The sequence below is a fragment of the Sander lucioperca genome, chromosome 16 (genome assembly GCF_008315115.2).
Source record: "Sander lucioperca isolate FBNREF2018 chromosome 16, SLUC_FBN_1.2, whole genome shotgun sequence".
NCBI lineage: Eukaryota > Metazoa > Chordata > Actinopteri > Perciformes > Percidae > Sander > Sander lucioperca.
The window spans coordinates 3,929,537-3,954,439 of NC_050188.1; the positions used below are offsets into that span (position 1 = coordinate 3,929,537).

The window sequence follows — 24,903 nt, forward strand, 5'->3', positions numbered from 1 at the left end:
GTTGAGCCTTCCATTAATTGAGTAATTCAGTCCAACTTTGCATGTGCTGGCAGGGTGACACACTAACCTATTTTCAAATGGGACTCGACTTGTTTGAAAACAGTTTCATCCTCTTGACACCAGCTGTATGCTCCTATCCCAAATTGTTAAGTCCCTGACTTAGGAAAGAACTGGGGAAAGAAAAAAAGAAAAAAAAAAATCCAGACATATCAGAGCCATTGTTTACAATTTTATTATTGTTATTGTTATCTCGCTGTCGGATAAAAGCAGATAGAGAGGAGCATAATAATAATAATAATAATCAGAAACAGCGTGCGGCTTTGGGGTTTCCTTTCCAAAAGCCGGACGAGAGAACGGTCTGAGGTGAGTATACGTTAACAATACAGGGCAAACCCCCCGCTGTCATAAATGCTACATAACACTGTCCGTATCATAAACAGTCACTTTTTTTTTAATTTTATTACAAGTTATTAACCTGTAACCCGTTCATGACACAAGAGATATTCTGAGGTAAGCTAGGGTTGGCTAGTGTTGTACTGAGCAAATAAACATCTATGTACTGTATATCTATAGTGTTGTGACTGGGTCATATCCTGTTCCTGTGAGCACGGTAGCTCATCTCTACCTTGGCATAGCTTTGGCATAAGGAGGTAACATGGTGGGGGGGGGGGCGGGCATTTGAGGACAAGCGTCTTTGTCCATTTCATGAACTTTAAAAAAAGGGAGTAACTCCCAAGGCCTTGGGCCAGTCAATACAGGGACTAAGTAATGCGAGAACTTTAAGTCAGCTATTCAAGTTTGACAAATAACAGTTTCTATATTAGTGCTAAAGTAATTTGATAGGAGAGCTCTCGCGTTCTCTGGGGTTACGTACGTGTCAAATGCAGGTACAGGTTCCGTTGACGCGTCCCTCTTTCAAATTACAGTGCGATGCACTTTGAAGTGCAGCTTCGCAGTCCTACAAAAAACATACAGGCGTTTAAGCTTTAGCTTATTCCGACGGGAGAAGAAGGTGCTTGCAGCGTGTCGGCTGACGCGTTCAGGTTTCATCACATTTGTTTTAGCATTATTTCAAACGTTAAAACAAAAAAAATAATAATAATCTGAGTAGACGTATGTATCTAGTCTAGCTTCACTGGCTGAGTTGAGGATTTGACAGACAAGACTTTGAAATTAAGGATTATACTACAAAAATGACCAAACAGCAGCATTCAGTATAACAAAGAAGACATATACTAGGATATATATTGCCCTAGGCTTGTTTTTTGCTAATATAAAAAAGGTATAAATAACAACATCCTGTTTTTGGTTAAACACAGTTAAGATGAAAGGAAATGAAAGATGGTAAGGTAAAAAAAAAAATGTAAATAAAAGCATTGTGTTAAGACTTCACTGTCCTTATCCACCATGTTTCGGGATTACCTGAGATTCCAGTTGTCCCTCAGGGCTTTTTACGGATTTGACGGCGACAGCACTCGTTGATTGATCGACTGACTGAATCAATCGACTGATTGAGGTTTTCCGCAGACCAGACGGGGGTCAAAAACATTCAAGCAAGCGGAGGGCTTTCGTATCCCCCATGAACTAGATCCTTTGATAGCGTACTTTATCCCCTACACCCAAACACACCTGACCTGCAGGCTCAGCACACTCACGGCACCACAGTCCATCAACCAACCACTCTTTGATAAAAGGCTAATAAGAAGGCCTGTAGCGAAGAAAAAGAAAAAAAGGCTTAAAATGAGCGAGGTATCCTTTACATAGTTCTCCTTCTAAGGAGTTCAGGCTTTTAAATACCATCTTGGAATGCACTATATATTGATATATATATATATATATTTACTGTATATTGCTGTTAATATAAGCAGGATTACTGTTGATAAATACAGTGGCCTCCTTGCCATCGGAGGCACCTCAGCGAGCCTCAGCACCCGTTCTCCCTTTGATTTTCGGGTGCCAAAGACCCTCCATGGGTGGAGGAGGAGGACACTTCTTGTTTTTCCTATTTCGACGGACTTCAAATTCAAATATGATGACCCAAACCCCCGCTTGGGTCACTCTTCATCCACAGTCTCCCTTTTTGAAGCCTCCTCTTTCTGATCCAGGACCTGAGGGGCGGGGCTCGGCAGGGCTGCCACCTCGGCAGGAGCCAATGAGGAGGGGTCTTGATGGTCAACAATCCTGTGGGAAGATGTCTCCTCCTGTGGGGGAAAAAAAAAAAAAGAAGTATGGACGGACGCGTAAGCAAAACATTTGGATTTACACTCGGTAGCCACTTCATCAGATACCCTTGGGACCAGAGTAGGATTGGGCACCGCGAACCGGTTCCAACTTGGAATCGTTTCAAAAATCACGATTCCAAAAGGAACCGTTTCAAAAATTTCGTTTCGAATCCGATCATTTTTCAAATTTAACATGCGCAAGATTTGGTTTGCCGCAGCGGCCAGGTGCTTGTTGTGTTGCAGCCACGGAGCACAGTAAGCGGCGCTCTAAAAGTGTGGCTGAAAAAGCCCGGTAAAACTGTAAATCATCACTGAATAAAAATAAAAAAATGTCCTCTTATCTGTAACCCGTTTTCAACTCCACCCCTCAAAGAATCAGAATCGAGAATCGATAAGAACTGGAATCAAAGGGAAGAATCGGAATCAGAATTTTTTTAGTGGAAATGATGCCCAACCCTAGGCCAGAGGCATAAAACCCGGTGTAGATTCAAGACTACAACTGGGTTTACGCTAGGGCTGCTCGATTATGGAAAGAATCAGAATCACAATTATTTTGGTCAATATTGAAATCACGATTATTTTACACAATTACTCATTGACTTTTGGAAAGACGTAATTATTGAAATAAAAAACAGGGAAACAGTTAAACAAATCAACAGTGAAAACACCTTGAACTGTGAAATTTCCCTCCAAAACATTTTCCGTTTGAGCTTTTTTCCCCTCTCCATTCAGAACACAGGACAAAATAAGGGTTGACTTGCAAGACGTAATTTGTGAAAAATAATCGTTTTTCTCAATTACTCCGTTTTTGGGATCGTTAGGAGCAGAGTACGCACAAAGACAGAAATGTGCAAACGCATTCTTTTCGTCGGATTTACAAGTACGTACTGCACGAGCCTCATCCAAAGTTAGTCGGGACGTTTGAGTGGTCTGATATCTATTAATATAATCCCGACTTCAAATCAGGCTCCTTGGATCGAATTACAATTCGGGGTCACCCTACAAGATGTATGTATGAATATAAATATATCCAAGACACGTGCGATGATCATGTCATGCAACTGCTGAATTAGGGTACTTGCACCTTTTTTTGGTCCAAAGTTGCAAAGTTAGTATGACCCATATGTAGTCACAATGGCCAGATTTATACGGCAGGTTGAAATACACTGTCATTTTCCTTAAATGATAGTGAGGCTGCCGGCGAGACTTTCCACACCGTGTTAATGGTGACCAGCCGAGAGAGAGCCTGTGTTTATGCTGCAGCCTCAGAGACTCCCTGCTCTTTATCAGTGTACTCAATGCAGCAAACTGGCTCTTATGATCAACTAACTACCTCTGTATCAGGTAACACACAGCGTGTGTGCAAACACATGATGCCAGTGACAACATTTTCTTAAGCACCTCTTAAGTGGCACCAAGTTGACCTACCTGCTCGGAGAATCGATGATTCACCTGATCGGCAAACTCCTGCATCTCTCCATCCTCGCCGTTTGAGTGGCAGCTTGGACTTGGCACCTCGATTCCATGGCTTTCCAAAATGGCAGCTTCTGGTTGTGTTAGACAGGGAAGCGGAGGTAAGAGATGGAAACGCGGGAAACAGACATGCACAGGGACATTTTTCAGAGACAAACATGGCTCAGGGAAAATGTGATTCCACATGCCGTCGCTGTCCACAGGCAATTTTTCTCATGATCGGATGAAGTGGAGAACAAAAATCTCCTACTTTTAAATAAACCGTTTGAAAACCCACGAGTGTCACAAAGCTGAAAACAAGGCTTCTTCTCCAAGCTCTTAAAAAGTTGACGTTAAGAGAATACATGGACAGCGACAATACGCAAGTTCTCAGGTCCTCACCGATATTCGCTCTTCTCTTCATCTCCTTCCGGCGGTTGGCAAACCAGTTGTACACCTTTAATGCCGTCACACGCTCAAACTCAGACAGCTTACAGCCTGGGTGAAGAAATACACAACATCTCTCACTTATAGTGCCAGCAAATATGGCAAAACCACAGGATCTCTGTGGAGACACTATCTCCATCTATAAAATCAACTTTCATTTTACAGAGGCACATAACTTAGGATGACAGATTTCATTTTACGCTAAACAAAAAAAGCCTGACACACTTTTAAAAAAGGTTTAAAATACACTCACACTGCAGTAAATGCAACTACTAAACTAACAAACACTGATACCAGTAAATCTTGTGTTTTATCTATTGCCGTTTTGCCCGCTGCATAGTACCAGGTAGGGTTTTTGGTACCACCTCGGTCGAGGTTCCAAGCGAGCTGAGCCGATACTAGAAGGTGGAGTTAAAACACTGCAGACCACTGATTGGTCAGACAGAATTGTCACGAGCATGACACGGGACATCCCATGATTTTATATAGCAAAGCTACCATCAGCAGCGACTGCAATTGTTTTTTATTTACTTAAACCAGATTTTTTTTTTTTTTTTTTTTTTTTTTTTAAAATGGCAGCCCACAAAACTAAGGGAGTTCTATCTGCAGAAAATAGTGAGAAACTTACTGGTACCAAAAACACGAGTCGAGTCAAGCAGAGTTGTACCACAGTGCAAAACCGTGGAACCTTTTAAAATGGTGAATTTTGCATGCCATTACCCTCCTATTACTTAGGCAGACTTTGTAAATAGATATTTTGCTGATTTCAATCCTGCTCTGTGTCATGGCAGTGTGGGCAGTGTGCTTAGATGAGCCAGATGACGCCAAACGTGCTACGGAGGTCTGCGGAGAGCCGCCCGATGACGCGAAATGCGTAGTTTTTTGGACTTCAGCAGGACACAGCTGCTCCGAGCACCACGCACTGGCGCCACAGAGGGAAGGCGCACGGCGTTCATCTAAACATGCTGCCCGCACAAAGATGACACAAAGCTGGATTGAAATCGGCACAGTATCCCTTTAAAATGTATATGCTATATTAGTTTCAATGTGCTTGAAGATGCAGTAGGTAAGACTTATAAAACTAACTGTCATATTTGCTGAAACTGACCCTATGTTCCAGCAGAACTACATGAAGCAGGTCATTAAAAAAACCTACCGCCTGTAGTGCAATTTGCAAAAATCCACCACTCCCTGTTCATTTACACCAATTAGAGCAAGGGGGGGGGTCTAACTGCATGTCAATCACTGCTCATGCACACACATTCATTCTCCCCTGTGGGGGGAGGGGCTTAGGAGACCGTTTGGCCTCTAGCAGAAAGGGGGGGAGGGACTGAGAAGTTGTTGATGTTCAAATTCTTTGGCTAAGTCCTGGATCTTCACAATCCTACCTACAGCACCTTTAACAATAAATATGGGGTTGCTAAAAATCTATTTTGTACTAAAATAACATTTATATTATTATCTAATTATTCTCATTACCAATCATTAATTACCTCAAATAATCTTTTCAGAACAAATTCAAGTCTCCAATTTTCACCCCTTTCTACAGCGTGATGCTATGACATGCGTCAAGTATGCAAAATGCCATTTTAAACAAGAGACTTTATCTAAGCTATCTTGAGCGGCTGCCCGAGGACGTTTCTGACAGAAGTAGAAGTACGGGCCTCGATACAGTTCCCATGCGACTCAGTACCTGGTTTCTGAATGACAGAGTTACAGGCGTTGGCGATTTCCTCTCGCTTGGCTTCATCTGGGTACTGGTTCTCCATGAAGAAGCTGTAAGAGACAAACAGCCAGAGTATTGGAAACGGTTCAATCACATTGCATCACAGGCTACACATTTATCGGAAGATGGCACCAGTCTAAGCAGTGCCACTGTAGGTACGCCCTCAGTTCACACCTCATCTACTTTTAGTCTTTGTATTGAACCAGAGCAGAGTAATGATAATATTCATACAGTGGAGGAGCTTCAGGAGGGCTCCTTACTGCGGGGAAGGAATAGATTAATGGATGCGTCAGGTGGATTCATTTCTGCAATTCAAGCATTGCATGCTTAAATCTCTGCCTAGGCCTAGAAAAGTGACGATTCTCCGGTACAAACAGAAATGTATATATCCAGGTAAAAAAAAATTAAAGTAACCTTTTCTTCTTTTCCCTCTCCAAATTTTCCTCTCTCATGTCTAGCTTCTTTATTTCCCTCCAGGGCTGAAAAAGAATCATTGGCTCACATTACAAAACACACAGGGATCAATTTTTTCCAGCCCTCTCTTCCTCTCACCCTCCGAGTTGCCCTATCCTGTCCACTCTGACACACACACACACACACACACACACACACACACACACACACACACACACACACACACTTCACCTCTACTGTACCGTCCTTGGGTGTAAAGTAGCTCATAAGGATCAGCACTGCAGTGGAATTGCGTATTCCGGGGGGGCACTGCTGGTTGAGTCTAGTCTGAGGGCCTGTGTGGTCTTATTACTGTGAGTGCCCAGACTGCACGCTGTACTTACAGCAACCATGTAATAAAGAAATCAATTGCATACAGCGGGTAGGACTGCAGATTGCCTACTCCTCTTTCTCTGCATCCTTCTGGGTTACTGAGAAGACTGTCTGGGACAAATATGTTACAGAGAAGTGGAGACATAATGCACCTAATAACAAACCGCCATACTGATCTGAATATAAGCAGGACGACGCAACAGTGAGACGCTAAAGGACATTTCAACCCGGGAAGGTTATTTACAGTGACAATTAGCTCAAGCAACGCTGCATTCCTATCATATATGAATAACCAGCCAGGACTTGGTGTTCAAACCACGTCAAGCCATCAGTTTTCTGCAGAGGGGGGTTGGTCTCAATAGAGTTTTTTTGACAGTTCAATGCAAATATGTATGTGCAGGTTTTTAAACATCAAAACCCGCTAAAAAAAATATGCAATAGACTCCTTTCCCATCGCCAATAGACAAGTATGCCTTTCTGTTTTCCCCTTGTGTGTCAGGTCCCAAGTCACAAACCCTCTGGAAAACAGGGTTAGTAAACAATAAACACTAAGAAGTAGAATGGAGGCTAGTGACAATGTTAGGGTAGCAGCTCCTTTATATATTTATATTTATATATATATATATATATATATATATATATATATATATATATATATATATATATATATATATATATATATATATCAAATACTTATACAGTCTTCCAAACTCGGAGCGGACTAATTTGGAACGATGTCCGATCGCTTCTTGGGCCGAGACGATCAGAATTTGTGGCTGAGATGACGGAAGTTACTGACGGAGGCGACACGTGTGATAGCATCACGCCAGAGAAACTGGAGTGTCCACCCAGGTGACATGTTTCCATCACTGCCGATGAGAGCCAATAAATAACTGAGTTATTTGCAACTATTTTGATCATCGGTTAATTGTTGAAGTAATTCATTGTACATTCATTGTAAATGGTGAGCATTTGCTGCTTTTTTTTTAACGTTGACAAGACAAATGATTTGTGTATTTGAATGTCACATTGGTCTTTTGGAAATTATGACACTGAAAATTTGCTTTTTACATTTCATGGACCGAAAGATTATTTGTTTAATTGAGAAAATACAATACAATAATGACAATACAATAATGACAATAATCGTTGCTTGCAGCCCTAGCTCAGTTTATGTATACAGTTTTACTTGACCAAGTGTCTAATCATTGATGATGCGAGAATGAAGGAAGTCTTAGTTTAATTAGGGTGCACAACTTGAGTGCCTGAGTTAAATGTTCTCCTCTACGGCTGACGTGTATCAAAGAAGAAATCTCCATTTTGTACCATTTTCACACAATGACATAATTGCGGCGCAATACAGTACTTGTCAACTTTTACGTAATGGCGAGGACTTGCTCACCTCTCCATGATTGATTGGCACTCCTTCCTCCAGGTGAACCTGCTCCCTCTACGCAGCCTCAGAGGCCCGCCCACCATCCCCGCTCTGTCGCCCGCCATGATCCCTGACCTCCAGTCGGGTTCCTCCTTCACCAGAGACCGCATTGATAAGGTGGCCCCTGAAGGAAAGAGCACACGCAACACTGTAACTGAGTTGAGTTTATGTAAACAAAGACAGGGAATGTGTTTAGACTCCAGACGCCTGTTAAACCAGCTGAACAAAAGCTGGATTATAAATCAACATTAACTACATTATAACTAGTTAGGTTCATTTGAGCTTTTTACTTAGGCTATAAGTTAACTACCAAACAGTATTCCTAACACTGTTCCAGAGAGTGACGTTTCACCCAGTGCATCATTCAGACACTAACTACTGTCAGAAATGAAGACCCACAACAGACTTCTTTTTTTTTAAAGAGAACATAATGTAATAATAATAATAATGTCATTTGAACTAGGGGTGTAAATGACAAGTTTTATCATGTTACGATATTATATTGATTATGTGGAGACGATACAATATTTGCTGATATCACAGACTGCCACGATATGATTCTGTTGTACAGTTGTAGTCTATCACATGAAATATATTGGTATACATATCAAAGAACATGTTCCTCTGGCTCCTCTAACAACACCATGGTGACAGTTTATAAGGACTGACTTACACCATATATCTTAAAGTGCTCCTATTATGCTCATTTTCAGGTTCATAATTGTATTTAGAGGTTGTACCAGAATATGTTTACATGGTTTAATTTTCAAAAAACACCATATATTTGTTATACTGCACATTGCTGCAGCTCCTCTTTTCACCCTGTGTGTTGAGCTCTCTGTTTTAGCTACAGAGTGAGACATCTCACTTCTGTTCCATCTTTGTTGGGAGTCGCACATGCTCAGCAGCTAGGTAAGGACTACTAGCCAGTCAGAAGCAGAGTATGAGGGCGTGCCACGCTAGCAGCTAGGCGAGCATTATAACGTGTGTTACAAAGTGACGCACGTTTGTCTCTGAAGTAAAGGCTGGACTACAATAGAGCTGTTTGGAGCAGTTTGTGAACAGTGTTTTCTGTTGGAGATGGTAAGTCCCTTTGGGGTGGACTTTGGGCATTTTCACTTTATAAACCTATAACGTGCACAGAAAGATATATAACATAATAAAGGAAAGGGAAAAAGCCAAAAAGAATAATATGAGCACTTTAACTCTACATTTTATCTAAGACCTTTTTAAAAAGGGAAACTTTGGCATTTATATATTTATATCTTGGATTCCTGGGATAGTGTGCTTCTGCTCCCAGGACAGAAAATGTTTCGGGAACAAGATGAATCCCTAGTGCTGACGGATACTCCACCATAAGAGGATTCAACCGCTTTCTGCACGCACAATCCTACTTTCAGTTTATACGTGTAGATCGTCTCCTGACTGCCCGCAATCCGATACATTTCCATTTTACACTTAACATTACGTTACTTAACAGAAAATACTTACATTTCATTTACAAAATATGTTTCAATGTGTTGTAAGGGAAACTAAATTCAGTGCACTTTAAGACCTGCAAATACCTTGTTGTATGGTGCATCCTGTTTTTAATAAGTCATAATGCTATTCCTACACTATGGTCCAACTAAGCCATATTTGAATTTACACATAGCTGGTACGACAGCCTGCCCTAGGGGTCCTTGAGGGGGTTAAATGGTGTCCCCAGCAAAAAGGGGAATCAATTATTTTTACTAAAATTCCATTCATAAGTAACACAATAACAGAATGTAGGACTATTTTGGCCATGGGTTTTCATACACTTTCTGTAATAAAGCATCTAAAAGCACAACTCCTGTCAGATGGGGGACCCTGGGGTGATCTTGTAAAATTGGGGTCTAATTTGTGTCAGTTTAGGGGTCCTTCATGTAAAAACAAAGTCTGCTCTAGTTTATATCTGCCAATTGAGACTGTCGAAATGCATCCCAAGCTGACCAAGGAAGCTATGTGGGCGAATGGCATGCAGCTCAGCTGATGTGCAGGCGTCTCCTGAGGCAAGCTGCTGAGGCCGGGGGGGGGGGGGGGGGGGTTACCTGGTTGGGTCTGGGTGGCTGCGTACCACGGCAGCAAGTGCATCAGCAGCTCTCTCTGCCTGCTCCACACTGGATTGGGGTTGGGGTTGAGGTTGGTGTTGGGGTTGGGGAGGCTGCCACTTGCCCCTGCTACCGTCCCGTCTCTGTCCCCTCCCCTGGCCCTGGGCATGGGACTCACGCTGTGCTGGCTTTCACTCCACCTCAGCCCTTCAGTTCGGGACAAAACCAACGGTCAGGCAGGCCACAGCCAGGGATTAGATTATGGACACACCAGTTTAGGCTAATGTAATTGGAAATTGAGAGTTAATTGGGTTTACTGACACACTCCTGTAGACCTGCCTGGCAGCTTTCATTCATAATAGATTTAACAACAAATGCCTGCTTTCTAATCTATTCCAGTATCTGCCAATTAAAAGTCAATTTGATGGACAGGTCAATAGGAGCCCTATATCAGCAGCAAAGCATTGTGGCCACTGAGGAAATTAGTTGTTGTTAGTATCAATGTTAATAACCAGTTTGTTAGCCATGTAGGAATGAAAACCAGCACCAGAGTACCTCCAGCATCAGGGCTGAGAACTACAGAGGAGCTCAGGCAAAGCTTGGGTGGGTGGGGGTGGGGGTGGGGGGGGAATATAAAAGGGTTAAGAGATGAAGGGTCGGCAGATGGTCCATCAGCGGCTCGGTTCATTTTGTAGAACTGATCATGTAAAGATGTGACTTTCTGACGTGATTTACTGTGAATGCAGGCTGTCTGATACAAACCAATAAAAGCTCGGAGCATCTTTAGCAGTTACTCATTTAGTATGTTGTCTACATCCCTGTATCCTAGGACGTGGAGAGGACAACGCTTTACCAAGCTGTTACTCTAGCCTGTGCAGACAAACCGCATTCACCCACTAAAGTTTCATTTTCCAAACCAGAAGCCTTAATATCATCGATTAGCATCTCCTGTGACACGACTACCTTTATCATTTGTCTTTTCATCTGAAATTATAGATTCGCCTCGTGTGTGTCCTTCCTTGACCTCACGGCCCTCGAGGACCAGGATGGAGCTTAGTGTGAGGAGTTAGCGGTGCGTGGGTTTACCATGCAGGAGGATGGGGGTAAAGAGGAGTACAGATGGTAGGGGCAAAGAGAGCAAGCAGCGGTTCACATTCACACAACACAAAATATCCTATCCCCCTTTTTCCAATCCTTCCTTCCTACATTATCTAATCTTTTATCATTAGCCTGACATTCAACCTCGAGGTGCTGATCTGCACTTTTTCCATAATCAAGTCTTCCTGTACCTAGCATCCATCATCCTTGGTGATCTACAATCCCACTCCTCTGCTCTGTAATTGTCTAACTCTACACTGTACCCGAAACGTTCGGTTACAAGTAGGGGTGGAACGGTACACGTCAAGTCACGGTTCGGTTCATACCTCGGTTCAGACATCAAGGTTCGGTACAATGGAGGGAAAGGCATAACAAAAATGCAGAAGGCAATTTTTTTTATTATGCATGTCTCAGGCTGTACCACCTAGTGTGATCCAGTCTCTCCCCTGAGCTAGCTGCAACAGTCTGAAGCGTATAAAGTAAGATGTAAACAGTAAACAATAAGTAGGCTAAGTACCCCACATCATCTCCAGACTCCATCTGGAACTTGTAAACAAAATAAGACAATCAGCTAGTAGTGTGATATGGGAGACAAGCGCTGCTCTCATATGTGAATGCACAGAGCAGGGGTGTTAAAAGAGTAGCTTCGGTTACACAGAGCAATTGGCGAATTGTGGCGTTAGCTTTACACGCTAACAGCGGAGCTAGCAGCAAACAGCGAAGCTAACGGCGGAGCTAACAGCTAACGGCAGAGCTAAAAGCTAACGGCGGAGCTTATGGCAGAGCTAAAGGCGGAGCTAACAGCGAAGCAAATGGGCCTGGAAGCCATTTGTGGTCGAGGCAAGAAGGGATACAGCTACAGTACATCCGTGTTTGGTTGTATATGGAAGGGACTAGTTTGCTTCGTGTGGACTCACTGGACCGACCACAGTATATAAGAAGGGACCGACTCGACATGTAGGCGGAGCTTGGGAGCTTCAGAGCTAAGGCGGGGCTACAGATTAGGTGTCCCTAAGAAACGCGTATGTAACAGTAGTTCCACATTACATTAATTCATTTGCACGCGAGTTTTATTTATTTTTATACGTGTATTCTCCGTGTAAATTCATGTACCGAACCGAGACGCCCGTACCGTTTCGGTTCAATACGAATACATGTACCGTTCCACCCCTAGTTACAAGGTAACCTTGGTTCTCTGAGTGAAGAGGCTATCTCTCCACACAGTTACATATTCCATATGTAAGGGGACTAACCCACTGGGGGCAGTTGACATGGATATCACTTTAAGACACAACACTACGTGGCCCACGCCAGGGCATAAAAGGCCCAGGTGTGCAAGGGTTCACTGATTAACGTGGATTGAAACGGTATCCAAGGTAACCTTGGTTCTCTTCACTCAGAGAACCAAGGTTACCTTGTAACCATACGTTCTCTATCGTATAGAGACTATCTCTCCACACAGTTACATATTCCATATGTACGGGGACACTTTAAGACACCCCGCGAGGAGACAGAGCAAACCAAGCTCCCCCACACTTCCCAAGATTCTCGACCCTGGTATTTGAATGAGACATCTCCGCCACCAGAGTGCTGAAAAAAAATAGTGTGTCAAACGGAGAAGAACCCCTTTTTCTTTTCTTTGTTCTCCTTTCCTTTTCCGTGATATGCTATATACAAATACTCAGATCCACCCTATCGCTGCTTGATGCTTAGGCGCCAGATGCAGCCTTCAGCATGGCAAACCCCGCAAAGCGCAAAAGGTTGGATGTGAAAGGATAGAGGCCGACTGACAAGAGCACCGACATTTCCCTGGCCGGGCCCAACCGGCACAGGGTTCTGGTCACTGTGTTGGCTGTTGCGTAGTGGCACTCAGCACCATGCACCGTGCACGACTGAGGGGTTATCCCTGGACAACATTGCATGTTGATGCCCCAAACACAACACACATTGGTCATGGCCATCTTCTATCATCTATTGGCGCTTTTCCATTACATGGTACCTGCTCGACTCGCCTCGACTCTACTCGCCTTTTTTGGTTTTCCATTACGAAAAAAAGTACCTGGTACCTGCTAACAGGTACTTTTTTTAGTACGTCCTCAGTCGAGCTTCCAAGCGAGCTGAGGCGAGCCGAAAAGGTGACGTGAAAGCGACAGACGGGGGTGTCCTGAACAAACCCGCTATTTTTAAACAGTTTAGCCAGCTGTTTTTTTTTTTTGCTGCCTCCAGCTTCTTTAGAAACTAAATGTGTCTTCTGGCAACAGCACACACCTTCGACGTTCTGTGTGTGTGTCGCGTTAGGTCACGGCAGTTTACTACGGCGCCGCTTTTGTTTATAGTTCTGCGGAGGCTCCGGCAGAGCTTTCACCGTATCCTACGTACACACACACATGCTGGCTCGACGCACACACCAGCTGACAAATGTATACATCAGGCCACATATTACATAGGCTACGGTGAAAGCTCTGCCTGCGTGGAGCCTCCACAGAACTGTAAAACAAGCTCAAGTGGCCTGATGTTATACTTGTGCGCTGGTATGTGCGTCGAGCCGGCATACGACCAGCCACGCTGAGGCGGTACTAAAATCTGCAATGGAAAACGGACGCACAGTGTGTCGAGTCGAGGCGAGTAGAGTCGAGGCGAGTCGAGCAGGTACCATGTAATGGAAAAACGCCATATGACTTTTTCTTCTATCTGCTGGTTTCACAGATTCACAGTGAAAGACAGAAACAGCCTGAACAGTATAGTCAAAACCTGCTCTAAAATGAGTGGTGTGAAATAAAGAGACTGAAATTCTCTTTGCAAATCAACAAATCTAGCGTAAAGCAACGAGCATTTGGTCTTCAGATCATGTTCTTCAGAGTCAATTTTCTCTGTTGCCATCAAAACGTCTATATATAATATTTTACCTACTTTTAAAACTAAATCGCCACTCTAACTCTTTAATCCCTTCTGTAATTTGACTACTCTCCAGGGTGTAGGCCTATATGTAAGCTTGTGTGCTGTATTAGAGGATGGATACCCAAACCAAGCTCGCCGGGACCCGGCGGTACCCGACGGGCTGGGCCGGGTTCGGACAGATTTAGAAATGATGTTCGGGTTCGGGTTGGGCACGGTCACATCAGCGCGATAAGGCGTTGAACATTATACATTTTAAAAAGCTTATTATGTAGGTGCGCGCCTGTGTTAAAGTGTGCTTGTTGCTAGTGTGCACTGATGCGCTCATCTGTTGACATTTCCGAATGCCTTCCTACAAACGTACATGTGTCATTAGTATGAGTACGTGTCGGGCTCGGACAGAAAAATGCAACCCGATCCACACTCTATGCTGTATGTATGTGTGTGTTGTCTGTAGCTGCTCTTAACGAGTTGCCCCTTGTGGGATTAATAAAGTTGTTGAATTGAACTGAATTGAATATCAGGTGTCAGACGACAGTTCCAGCGTTCACCACCAGTTTCATCATGCATGCAGATTGGGTTACCCCTCACCATCAATGCATGCTCGGCTCCCAAACAGCACACAATAATCATGGCCATCTTCCGCAGGCATTCTCACACTGCAACACATGCAGGGAGGACCCTCCTGGCTCGTCATGATGACATCACCCGGGATACCCGGAAGTGGCTGAATACACGCTGGAAATGTTTGTAGCAGCGGCTGCTAACTACTGCAGCGCTCTTGAAATCCTGCTTTTCCCCGCCGACTAGCTCAGTTTCGATAGCGTAAAATGTGTTTTGTGTTTTGGTTTTAAACAGAAAAGGAGAAGGCACGGATGCATGCACCGGACGGCACCGGCGGAACACGTCGCGATGCTCCGAGGAAGAGGGACGGCTCACCGCACCCGCCGACTAGGTCAGCTTCAGTGGCAGGCTGTACCTGGGCGCGTTAGCAGAGTATATTGTGCAGTAAGCCGTACGGTACCCCTCTCCGTCTTTACTCTTCAATACAAGTGAGGAAAGGCAGACCACAAATCCTGAGAGGGGCACTGAGACAAGCACTCTTATCACACAAATCAAGTGGATGAAAGAATCTTCCTTTCACTAACTCGTAGCTTTCACCTGCTCACACGTCTCCTGCTTTCACAGTGGAAATCAGTAAACCAGCGAACCCATGCACACCTGGGCCTTTTACGCCCTGGCACGGGCCACATGGTGGCGTGTCCTAAAGTGATATCCACGTCAACCTCCCCCAGTGGGTCAGTCCCTGTACATGTGTAATACGTAATGTTTGCGGAAAGAGATATTCTTGATACGATAGAGAACACCTTGTATTGTCCTGCCTTGACCCCTCCAACCCCCAGCCTGCCCCGCGCCTCACCTGGGTTATTTCTCTCCAGCAGGTACCAGCGGTAGAAAGCTCGGCGTTTGGAGTCGCTCATCTCCAGGCCTTGCTGCAGCAACCACTGGGAAATGTAACTCTGGCTGATGCCTGCGTGCAGGAGGCAAGGCATGTTATCTTAACACATGAGAGACATTGATTTATTTCATGGTGCGTCAACAGCATCTGTACTGATCGGCCGGGAGCCAGCTCTGGAATACGTCCTGTTAAGCTAATGAAGCCCAGTCCCAGTACAAATACCTTGATTAAGGACACGTGATTTGGTGCGCGCTGCTACTAGAAAACCATGATTAGGCAAGTAGAGTAACTCTACTTGAACTTTAACTATACCTTGAACTATAACTCTGAGTTACTGTATATCTCTACCCAAAAAAGGGTTGTTGGGTTGTTGATAGGGGCTTACTGTACTAAACATTAGGGGTGCACGATTCAGAAAATGTCACGATTCGATTTTCGATTCAAAAACGATTCGATTCAAAAAATTATTCACAGTATGTAAACATAGTTACTTTTCCAATGTGATTGCAGTAGACATACAATTAAAAAAAAAATAATAATAATTTAATTTTTTTTTTTTTTTTTAAATATGAAATCGATTTTTGGAATTCTATGAATCGATTTTGAATTGGTAGAGCTTGAATCGCGATTTGAATATTAATAAATTTTTTGCACACCCCTACTAAACATTGTTCCTTATGTTGTATAATATGACATGCTGTATGTTGTTCAATGTGACATATAGTCATTAGTGTTATAACTTGGGCTGTAACTAATAATTTTCATTATTATTGTGTTATCTGTCTTTGGTTTGTTTTTTTATGAATCGATTAACCTTTAAGACCAGAAAAGGTCCAAAAATTAGTGAAAAATGCCTCTCTCAGTTTTCCAGAAATCCAGATGGCCTTTTAAAAATGACTTGTTTTGTCCAAACAGATTTGTTTCAATTCAAATAAATATAAAAACAGAGAAAAGGCAGCAAATTATCACATTTGAGAAAGTTGGAACCAGTGAATGTTTGGATGGCGAGGCACTTTCGCTCAAAGATTACAGTTCCTATTTTGTATGATTCGGAATCGATGTACCAATTACAAAAAAAATAAAAAATGATTCTTGGAGGCGAAGTATTTTGTGAACACACCGTATGCCATCAGCCAGCTGTTTCTACAGAAGCATATAGACACTCACCAAGTGTCAGGGGGTCAGTACGTTACACTTTCATTTCGATATTTTCATACGTGCAGAAGATTGTAACCTATTTCCAGATTATCGAAGTTGACATTTTCAGTTAAAAGTCGCGTGCTTCTACACACCTTTCTCTGCTTTTTATTCCGTTTGGTCAGACAGTGACCATCATCTCAACCAGTTAGCTTAGCAGCCAGTTATGTTTAAAAACCTTCACAGTGAAAGCAGAGTACCTGTAACTTGGCCTACGATCGCCTGAGAGATCCTGCGATTGTTGAGAAAGGTTTTGATCTCTTCTTTCACCAGGTTGCTGTCTCTCCTGTGAAAAGCAACATGGTGGCATTAGAACCATTCCACGGTGGTCAAAAGCACCAGCCTTTGCTCCGACTAACCTTATTCACTGGTGCTTCTCTTTTCTCAGCCCTCCCTGAACGCCTGACCTGAATTAACTCCGCTAAAAAGTCCCGAAGAAGAAGTGTGCGCCTCAGGGGGCCAGCAGCTGTCATTATCTGATGTTATAATAGTCTCTCTTTGTCTCTACCGGTCTTTTGGTCTCGCTTCCCAACTCGTCCTCACACGGCTCTCTGATAACACTACGCTCTGCCGTAGGGCTGCTCCATTATGGAAAAAAAATATATAAATAATCACGATTATTTTGGTCAACACTGAAATCACAATAATGTAACAAGATTACTCATTGTCTTTTGGAAAGATGTTGCAATTATTATTATAAACTTTAAAAAAAAACAAAAAAAAAAAAACAGGGAAACAGTTAAACATTAATCAACAGTGAAAACAATGTGAACTGTGAAATTTCCCATAGTACTTTTCCCGTTGGAACATTTTTTTTCTTCGTTCAGTACACAAGACAAAATGAGAGTTTACTTGCAAAACGTAATGTGCAAAACAATCGTTTTTTTTCTCTCGATTCATCCGTTTTTGTGATCATTGGAGGTCCTGCCTACTGGCTGCGTGGCGTGAGTGTGGCGTTTCTGTTGCGTGTCGGCTGCGTGGCGTTTTCTATGTCTTTGCGCACCAGAAACGTTTACATCTGCATTTATGTCAAAACCTAGAGACTTTCAAAACATCAACATGTCATTTATTAATATGTATTCCTGCCAAAATGACATAAACATCTTTTCCTATTCTATTTTGCCTGGAAATGCTTCCAACACACTTGCGTGTCGCGTGAAAAATAGGCGTCAGTCCTATTTCTAGCATGCACGCATTTTCGGCGCAGCTCGAGCCGCGCCTGAGACGTGCGTGTCACGCAGGCAGTGTGTAAGCTCTAACCCGTTAACATGGGAGCCAAAATAAAAACGGACACGCCACGCAGCGGACATGCTCACGCCACGCAGCCAGTGTGCAGGAGCCCTTGGGAGCCGAAATCGCAACCACGATTAAAATTGTGTTTAATTGCACAGCCCTCCTCCACCGTCGTGCTTCGCCCGCGGCCGGCTCACCTCATGTACTCCTCCACCTTCTCTTCCAGGTCCCAGTCCTCCTCCCCCATCATGTCGTAGCTGAACGAGCGCTGGACAGCCACGCTGGGAGGGTAGAGGGGCGGAGGCGAGGCCTCGTAGCTGTTGCTGGGCGACAGGGCGGCGCCGTCCAGGCCGGAGGTCTGCGTGGTGGCGGACGCCAGGGAGAGCGAGGAGGACGAGGACGAAGACGAGGACGGGGCCGGCGCGGCCGCGGCGGGGGTGTTGTTGGACGGGGCAGGCTGAGAGTCGCAGTGGGACGGGCGGTGGTCCGGGTCCAGCCTCTCCAGGGACTCCAGAGCGTGGATGATCTGAGGTTTGGTCATGCCGGACAGACGCAGGCGCTGCAGGAGGTCGATCTGTTCGATGGTGTAGCGGGGCTCCGCCTCGCAGCACTCCATTCTGGCATCTGCGGACATAAATCAGGGGTTTTCCCTACCATAATAAGGCTTAAGTGTGATTTATGCTTCTGCGTTAAAGCGTAACTCTCGCCAAAATGCAAGCTATGGTCTTTTTGTGAATGTACCCAAGTCAAACTTTCGTTTAAAAGCATATTTAGGACAGAAGCGCCACTTTTAAGGTGTACCGTATTTTCGTTTTTCGGTCAAACGGCCTTTTGAATGGGAGTGCTAGGGGCACTTTTATGCTAGCTTCAAAATAGCTATTTATGCTAGCCTCAAAATAGCTATTTTTAAAACACTAAGAAAGCTCGACACAACATGAGACTTTTCTCGAAGTATCACCAGGGTCTCTACACATGAACTTGAGAATTGAGAACATTGTTTGTGTACCCAGAGTTTACTAAAAAGAAAGATTTTGAACAACTCACCGTAGCTCTTGTTGTTTCCGGCTGCTACCGCCTCGGCAGTCAAAACGAGTCGATATCAAAACAAGTAGCCACAGATTTAGGATATCCGTTGTGCACCGGTGTAGTTCATGTGTAGAGCCTCTGGTGATACTTGGAGCAAAGTCTCATGTTGTGTCGAGCCTTCTTAGTGTTTTAAAAATAGCTATTTTGAGGCTAGCATAAAAGTGCCCCTATTACTCCCATTCAAAAGGCCATTTGACCAAAAAACAAAAATTACGGTGAATCTTAAAAGTGGCGCTTCCGTCCTAAATATGCTTTGACTCGGGTACATTCACAAAAAGACCCTAGGTTGCATTTTGGCGAGCTGCAAGTCATGTTTGATATCTGATGTTAAAAACGTTATTAGTGCAGGTGATGAGTTGGCAAAAGCATGCCAACAAACTTTTTTTTTAAATACTTAATATAATGTAACGTAAATGTTAATGTAAGACAGGTTGATGACTGTTTCAGTGTCAGTGTTTTTACTACTTTAAAAATTGTTATATTATCAATATTAAAACAAACTAAAACCTATGAATGTAGCTTATCAGAATAATAATTGTAGTCTTATCGCTTGTTCACAAGCTGCTCCTCAAGTCATGTTTGTGGTTTGATGATGGTCATTATTGGTTCAGGTGACAAATTGGCTAAAGCAAGCCAAACATAAAATGAAATGTTTTTTCTAGATACTTGTTAATGTAAGACATACTGAATACATATTTGGTGTTTTCACTAACTTTAAAATAATATTTTTTTTTTTATATTTTGTCAATCATTTTTATTGCGGGCTTATTTGGAACACATGTGGGCTTAAATGGTGCCACGGTACCAATTAAGCCCATGCCAGACTTTTGACTTCATTCATAAAATATCTTTATTTTATATGATAAAATATACACAAATAAATTAATTTATTTTCAAATGAGAGATTAATCTTACATTTCAACACATAATTATGTTAATAAACTATGTCAGTATTTATGAAAAATAACTGAACTCAGATTTTGGTGGGCTTGATGGGTACGTTTACCCTACTCGCGATTTGAACGAACGCGATTAGCTTATCCTCTAAACCGCGATTAATCGAATGTGAAATATTTGGATGAATGCTTGGTGTAACATTTGATTTGATTTAAAAAAAAAAAAAAAAATCATTCCTCTCATACTGTTATACTGACTGTTTTTTTTTCATGAGATAAATGCTGGAATAATGTTACATAATATGTAACATTGGTCATGCCGGACAGACGCAGGCTGTGATATTATCACAGATTGTTTAGAGAAATGTCCTATTTTCAGTGGATTTCTTTCTGATCACTTCATTTATCAGGATCGTAGAAAGCCCTAGTGGGTATTGGTATTTATTTTGTCATTCCGCCACTTTTATTTAGATGTTATTGATGCTGTGCTTTGTACACTGGGGAATGTTGAAAGTCGGTGACTAGTGACCATTGTTGGTCTTCTAGCCCACTGGTATTCAGGTCAGTTGAATGTCTTCTCAGCTTTGTCTATTCCGTTCTTTCCTGTAACCTTGTATAAAACCCTGGCTAGAAACTCAATTCTGGTGAGAGAGAATCCTACAGCTGCTTGTGAGCTTAGAACTTTCTCTGCTGAGCAGTAGATACAACTCATCTGAACCAGCCACTGAATTGGACCTGAGAGAGAACTTTTTCCTCCACAAAAAAGGGGCAGGGAGGAGTGCTCTCCCTGCCAAATGCTTTCCGTGTATGCCTGTGGAAGTGCGGGGAGGCCCCCAGAACAGAGCCATACCGCCACATACAAATCCCAGATGAATGAATCTATTTTGACAAAGTGGTCCTGACTGAACTACTAATAATCGGTATCGGCCTTGAAAAACCAGTATCGGTCGATCCCTATTGTACTGTACGTGAATAATATGAACCAAGTGTCGCCCTATTAATACACCAAAGGTCTGCATACCTGGGTTGATATCTCACCAGACAAACAGCACCCCAAGACTTCACACAGCGTTACTGAGGCATACACTGCTATATTTATCTCTACTTTTGATAGATCTTAAATTTAGACAATACGTCGTCAAACTTTTTCACAAACATGCAGACAAACGGATAAATGATGAAAGGATTATTAATAGATGAAACCCCAAATAAAAACAGACATTCCAAGCTGAATTCAAACACTACACTTCCTTTGTTGCCGTTCATTTATCTTTAATACAAAATTATTTTAGTTAAGGCAATACCAAAAGGGCTGGTTTATAAAATCAAGAAACTTGGCTCATCAGTCTACATTCTGCATGTAACTGTTACAACAAAAAAAAGAAGCAGACTGCATTCTCCTCTGAAGAACCCTTGGGTCATTCAAAATGTTGGCACCCTTTCAAAACACGTGGCACAGACACTTGGGGGCTAACCTTGCTCCATTTGTCCAGGCTGGAATTAAAGTCAGATCACCCTGGAATACGTAACCTAGCATCAGGTCCATTCAGCCTAGTCATATCCACCCATCCATCTTTTCATGTCCTATACCTGCCTGTCATGCGCACTGGGTGTGTGTAGGAAGCCTTGCCTTAGCATCTCTGGTTATTGTACAGACTACAGTGTGAAGTCCACATTAAACTCAATTAGAAAATCTACCAATCTGAAATGACCTTGCATACGTGAAAAGGGAAAAACATAACTTTATTTGACTTTTGCCCATCTGATGAAACACATAGGCCTAAACAAGGGTTAACAAGTAGAGACAACAAAGCCAAAGTTGATCTTGCTAAATTATTACATAAATGGGATGTATGCCGAATTGACGAGAAAGACTCCCAAGATTTCTAAGATGTGTCAAGTCCAATACTGTTGTACTTTGTTGATAAGCAGGACAAAGTTGACTTGCCAGATACAAAATATTTCGGTTTCAAACTGTGTGTGTTTACAGGACAGACTGGCACCTATCAGAGCTACAGTAAAGTATGCCAATTTTACCACACACACACACACACACACACACACACACACACACACACACACACACACACAGGTATTCTTGGTTATTTATGTACAAAAAGTAAAAGATTCAGAACTGAGCAGCAAGATGGCTTGCGCTTAAAAAGTAAGTTTAACCGCGTCCCATGTCACTGATTCTTACCTGACGGAGGGGGTGACACAGACAGGCGCCCCGGGAGTGGTTCAGTGCGAGGGGTCGCAGCGGGGACACACCACTGTCGCATGGCTCCGCGGAGTTCAGCTCGGCTGGACCTCTACAGAGTCAGACAGGAGACTTGCTGCAATGTGTGTTGCGGTTAAGCTGCCCCCATTAGCATGCTGGCAAACCTACAACAGCAAATGACTTGCTAGCAGGATATACTGGCTAAGCTAACACCCTCAACTGTGGTTGGTTCCCTCGGTTCCCCCCTGAGCACCAGCCTCCCATCGATAGCTCCTTGCTACCTTGTTGTGTCAAGTTGACCAGTACAAGTCCAATAAAAAGCGGAAGTAATGCAATGCAACCTTCAGAATAAAAGCACATGTGGCATCCCTACAAACTGCCGTTTTTGAAAGTTGTATGGTTTTTCTCAAATTATAATAACCTCTTTTTGCATATATTTACTTTACTTAAAATCATGCATACGCATTCACCTACAGTAGGGTCTGACTGGGAATGAAACCTGTCGACACTTTGCCCTTAATGGCACAGTGTTACAAGCCCCTTATAGGGTGATAGTACTAGGCTACTCAGTGGTGGAAGCAGTATTCAGATCCATTACTTAAAGTAAAAGTACTAATACAACACTTAAGTACAGTAAGTTACTTGCAGGGTTGAATGAATGTTAAATCAATGTGAGCAACAAAACTAACTAAATGATTTTTCTCAGATCTAATGATTATAGATGTTCACCAATGGACTTCTTTAGCAAGTTTTGTCTTTAAGCTTCTGGAGTGTTCTTTATGTACTATCTGCTCTAGCTTTTCCAACATTTTAGACACAGATATGGTAATAATAAGGTCCAAAATCATGTGAAATTGCATTTTATGGTTAGTGAAGTAACTTTTCTTGAGGAAGGAACCCTAACCCCCCCCCCCGCCAAATAAATACATGCACCTCAAACCGAGGGAAAACACTGATATAATGTAGGCTACTTTGTTACATTCCACCACTGCTCTTACTTATGTTTTAACCCTTTTATTTAAATTAAGTGAGCTAACAGCTAGCATAAGGAGCCCCCACACAGAAAACAATAGGGGTAAACTGGGCTAAAAGTAGTCTACTTTACGGTGTTTTATAAATAACATCGTTCAACTCACTGTTTAAGCTATTATGTAAAGTTTTTTTTTATTTTGAAGGACAAAGAAAACATTACTGTTGAGTCTGGCCAACTTGACACTTCAGTCTGTCTCGTCTTGGCTAACAACTTATCTAAAACTTGCACTTCGGAAGTTTGCTAACGTTACATCGACAATATTTAAGATGAGCGTCTATGTACGAAGCCTTTACGGTTAATACAGGGCTGCATGCAATCCTAGCCCTTCGACCTAACACACCGAATGTCGGTGTGTTAGGTCGAGGGGCTGGGACACAGCCAGTTGCTAACGAGTTAGCTCGCTAGCTAACGTTAGCTAAGTTAGCTGATAGCTAGCGAAGGATTGTCCCACCACGGAGCACCCATGGATGTGAGAGCACCTCTCTCTTACCTCCCGTTGCCGTGGAGAGATAGCAGCAGCCGGCTAGACGAAAAGGGAAGAGGGTGAAAACTGTAGAGAAAGTGGCGGTCCACCCAACCCCACTAAAGAAAGTAACTCGTATGTCCGGGCGCTGACGGTGAATTACTGAGCAGAGGGTAAACGGTGCAGGGTCATATTGTCTTTCAGCTATGCAGTGGGGAAATACTGTATGCAAATGTGGGGAGTCTGTCTCAATTTATGACCCCTCACCCGATACCACTGTCAAGCTAGCAAGAACCATAATTATGATTTCCGGTTATACTGTACCTACTAGAAATACCATTGCTACATTTAAGTAGCCTACCACAATGTGAAATAAAAGTAAAGGTTACATTTTAGCATAAGTATTGGGAAATTAAAAAAAACAACAATGCTCATACATATATCAAGTTTATAAAGCTTAAAGCGACACTCTATTTCCAACAGTTAAGTAGGTTACTTTATCTTTTTTTAATATTTGGTCAGAAAATATGTCGCTAAATCTGTCTCCCTTGTCGCAGCACCACCCGACTCATAAGTGCGTTTGTCTGCAGATAAGCTGCCTTTCTCATTTGCAAGCATTTGTTAAAGAAGTTACATGAAAATTAAAAATTATTAAAAATGCTAATAATTGAAAAAAAAAAAATGTGGAGCGTGCAACAAGGAGGTTGGGGTGGATGGGTGGGTCATAAAACAGCGCTTTTAAGTCGGGAAGCTAAGTCGGCTTCCTGGGGAAAACAAAAGACTTTCAACGAGGAAACACACGTTTGTTCCTCAGGAGTGTTTTAATCCTAAACATAATCTTTTTCCTAAACTTAACTAGTCGTTTTGGTGCCTAAATTCATGAGGCATCGCCACACGGTGCCCACTTTTTGTCCGCTCAACCGTAACGTCCTCTGACACAAGCGACAGCTCTTGGAGCTCTGTAGCCTGCGTCACATGACCAGCCGGCGCTCGCCTACCTTAGTAGGATATCGTACGAGCTGTTGTGCGTTCATTTTTGTACGATACCGTACAGCCCCGTTCATGAGAATGCATTGAGATGGTGGACCATCCCGCAGACAATCTCCTCAATATATGTTATATATATGCTGGACAATATATAAAGAATTTCATCACGGAGAACCAGCACTCTGAGGGTGAAAA

At 42.9% G+C, this 24,903-nt stretch overlaps 1 protein-coding gene across 6 annotated transcripts; it reads right to left on the minus strand.

The window, feature by feature from the left end:
- Nucleotides 1-216: 216 nt before the first annotated feature.
- Nucleotides 217-24,012, minus strand: zgc:91944 (uncharacterized protein LOC436941 homolog). Of its 6 annotated transcripts, none has more exons than XM_031287189.2 (11): nt 23,749-24,012; nt 22,205-22,316; nt 18,220-18,646; nt 16,990-17,075; nt 15,554-15,664; nt 10,141-10,347; nt 8,036-8,192; nt 5,815-5,897; nt 4,077-4,172; nt 3,651-3,766; nt 217-2,201 (listed from the first exon to the last, which is right to left on the minus strand). In XM_031287189.2, the coding sequence occupies exons 2-11, from the start codon at nt 22,284-22,286 to the stop codon at nt 2,055-2,057; spliced, it is 1,512 nt and encodes a 503-aa protein (XP_031143049.1). In that variant the 5' UTR covers nt 22,287-22,316; nt 23,749-24,012; the 3' UTR covers nt 217-2,054. The 6 variants fall into 6 exon arrangements, with proteins under 6 accessions (XP_031143049.1, XP_031143048.1, XP_031143053.1 ...); XM_031287188.2 differs by having other exon boundaries at nt 3,651-3,769; nt 23,749-24,011; XM_031287193.2 differs by lacking the exon at nt 10,141-10,347.
- Nucleotides 24,013-24,903: the final 891 nt, after the last annotated feature.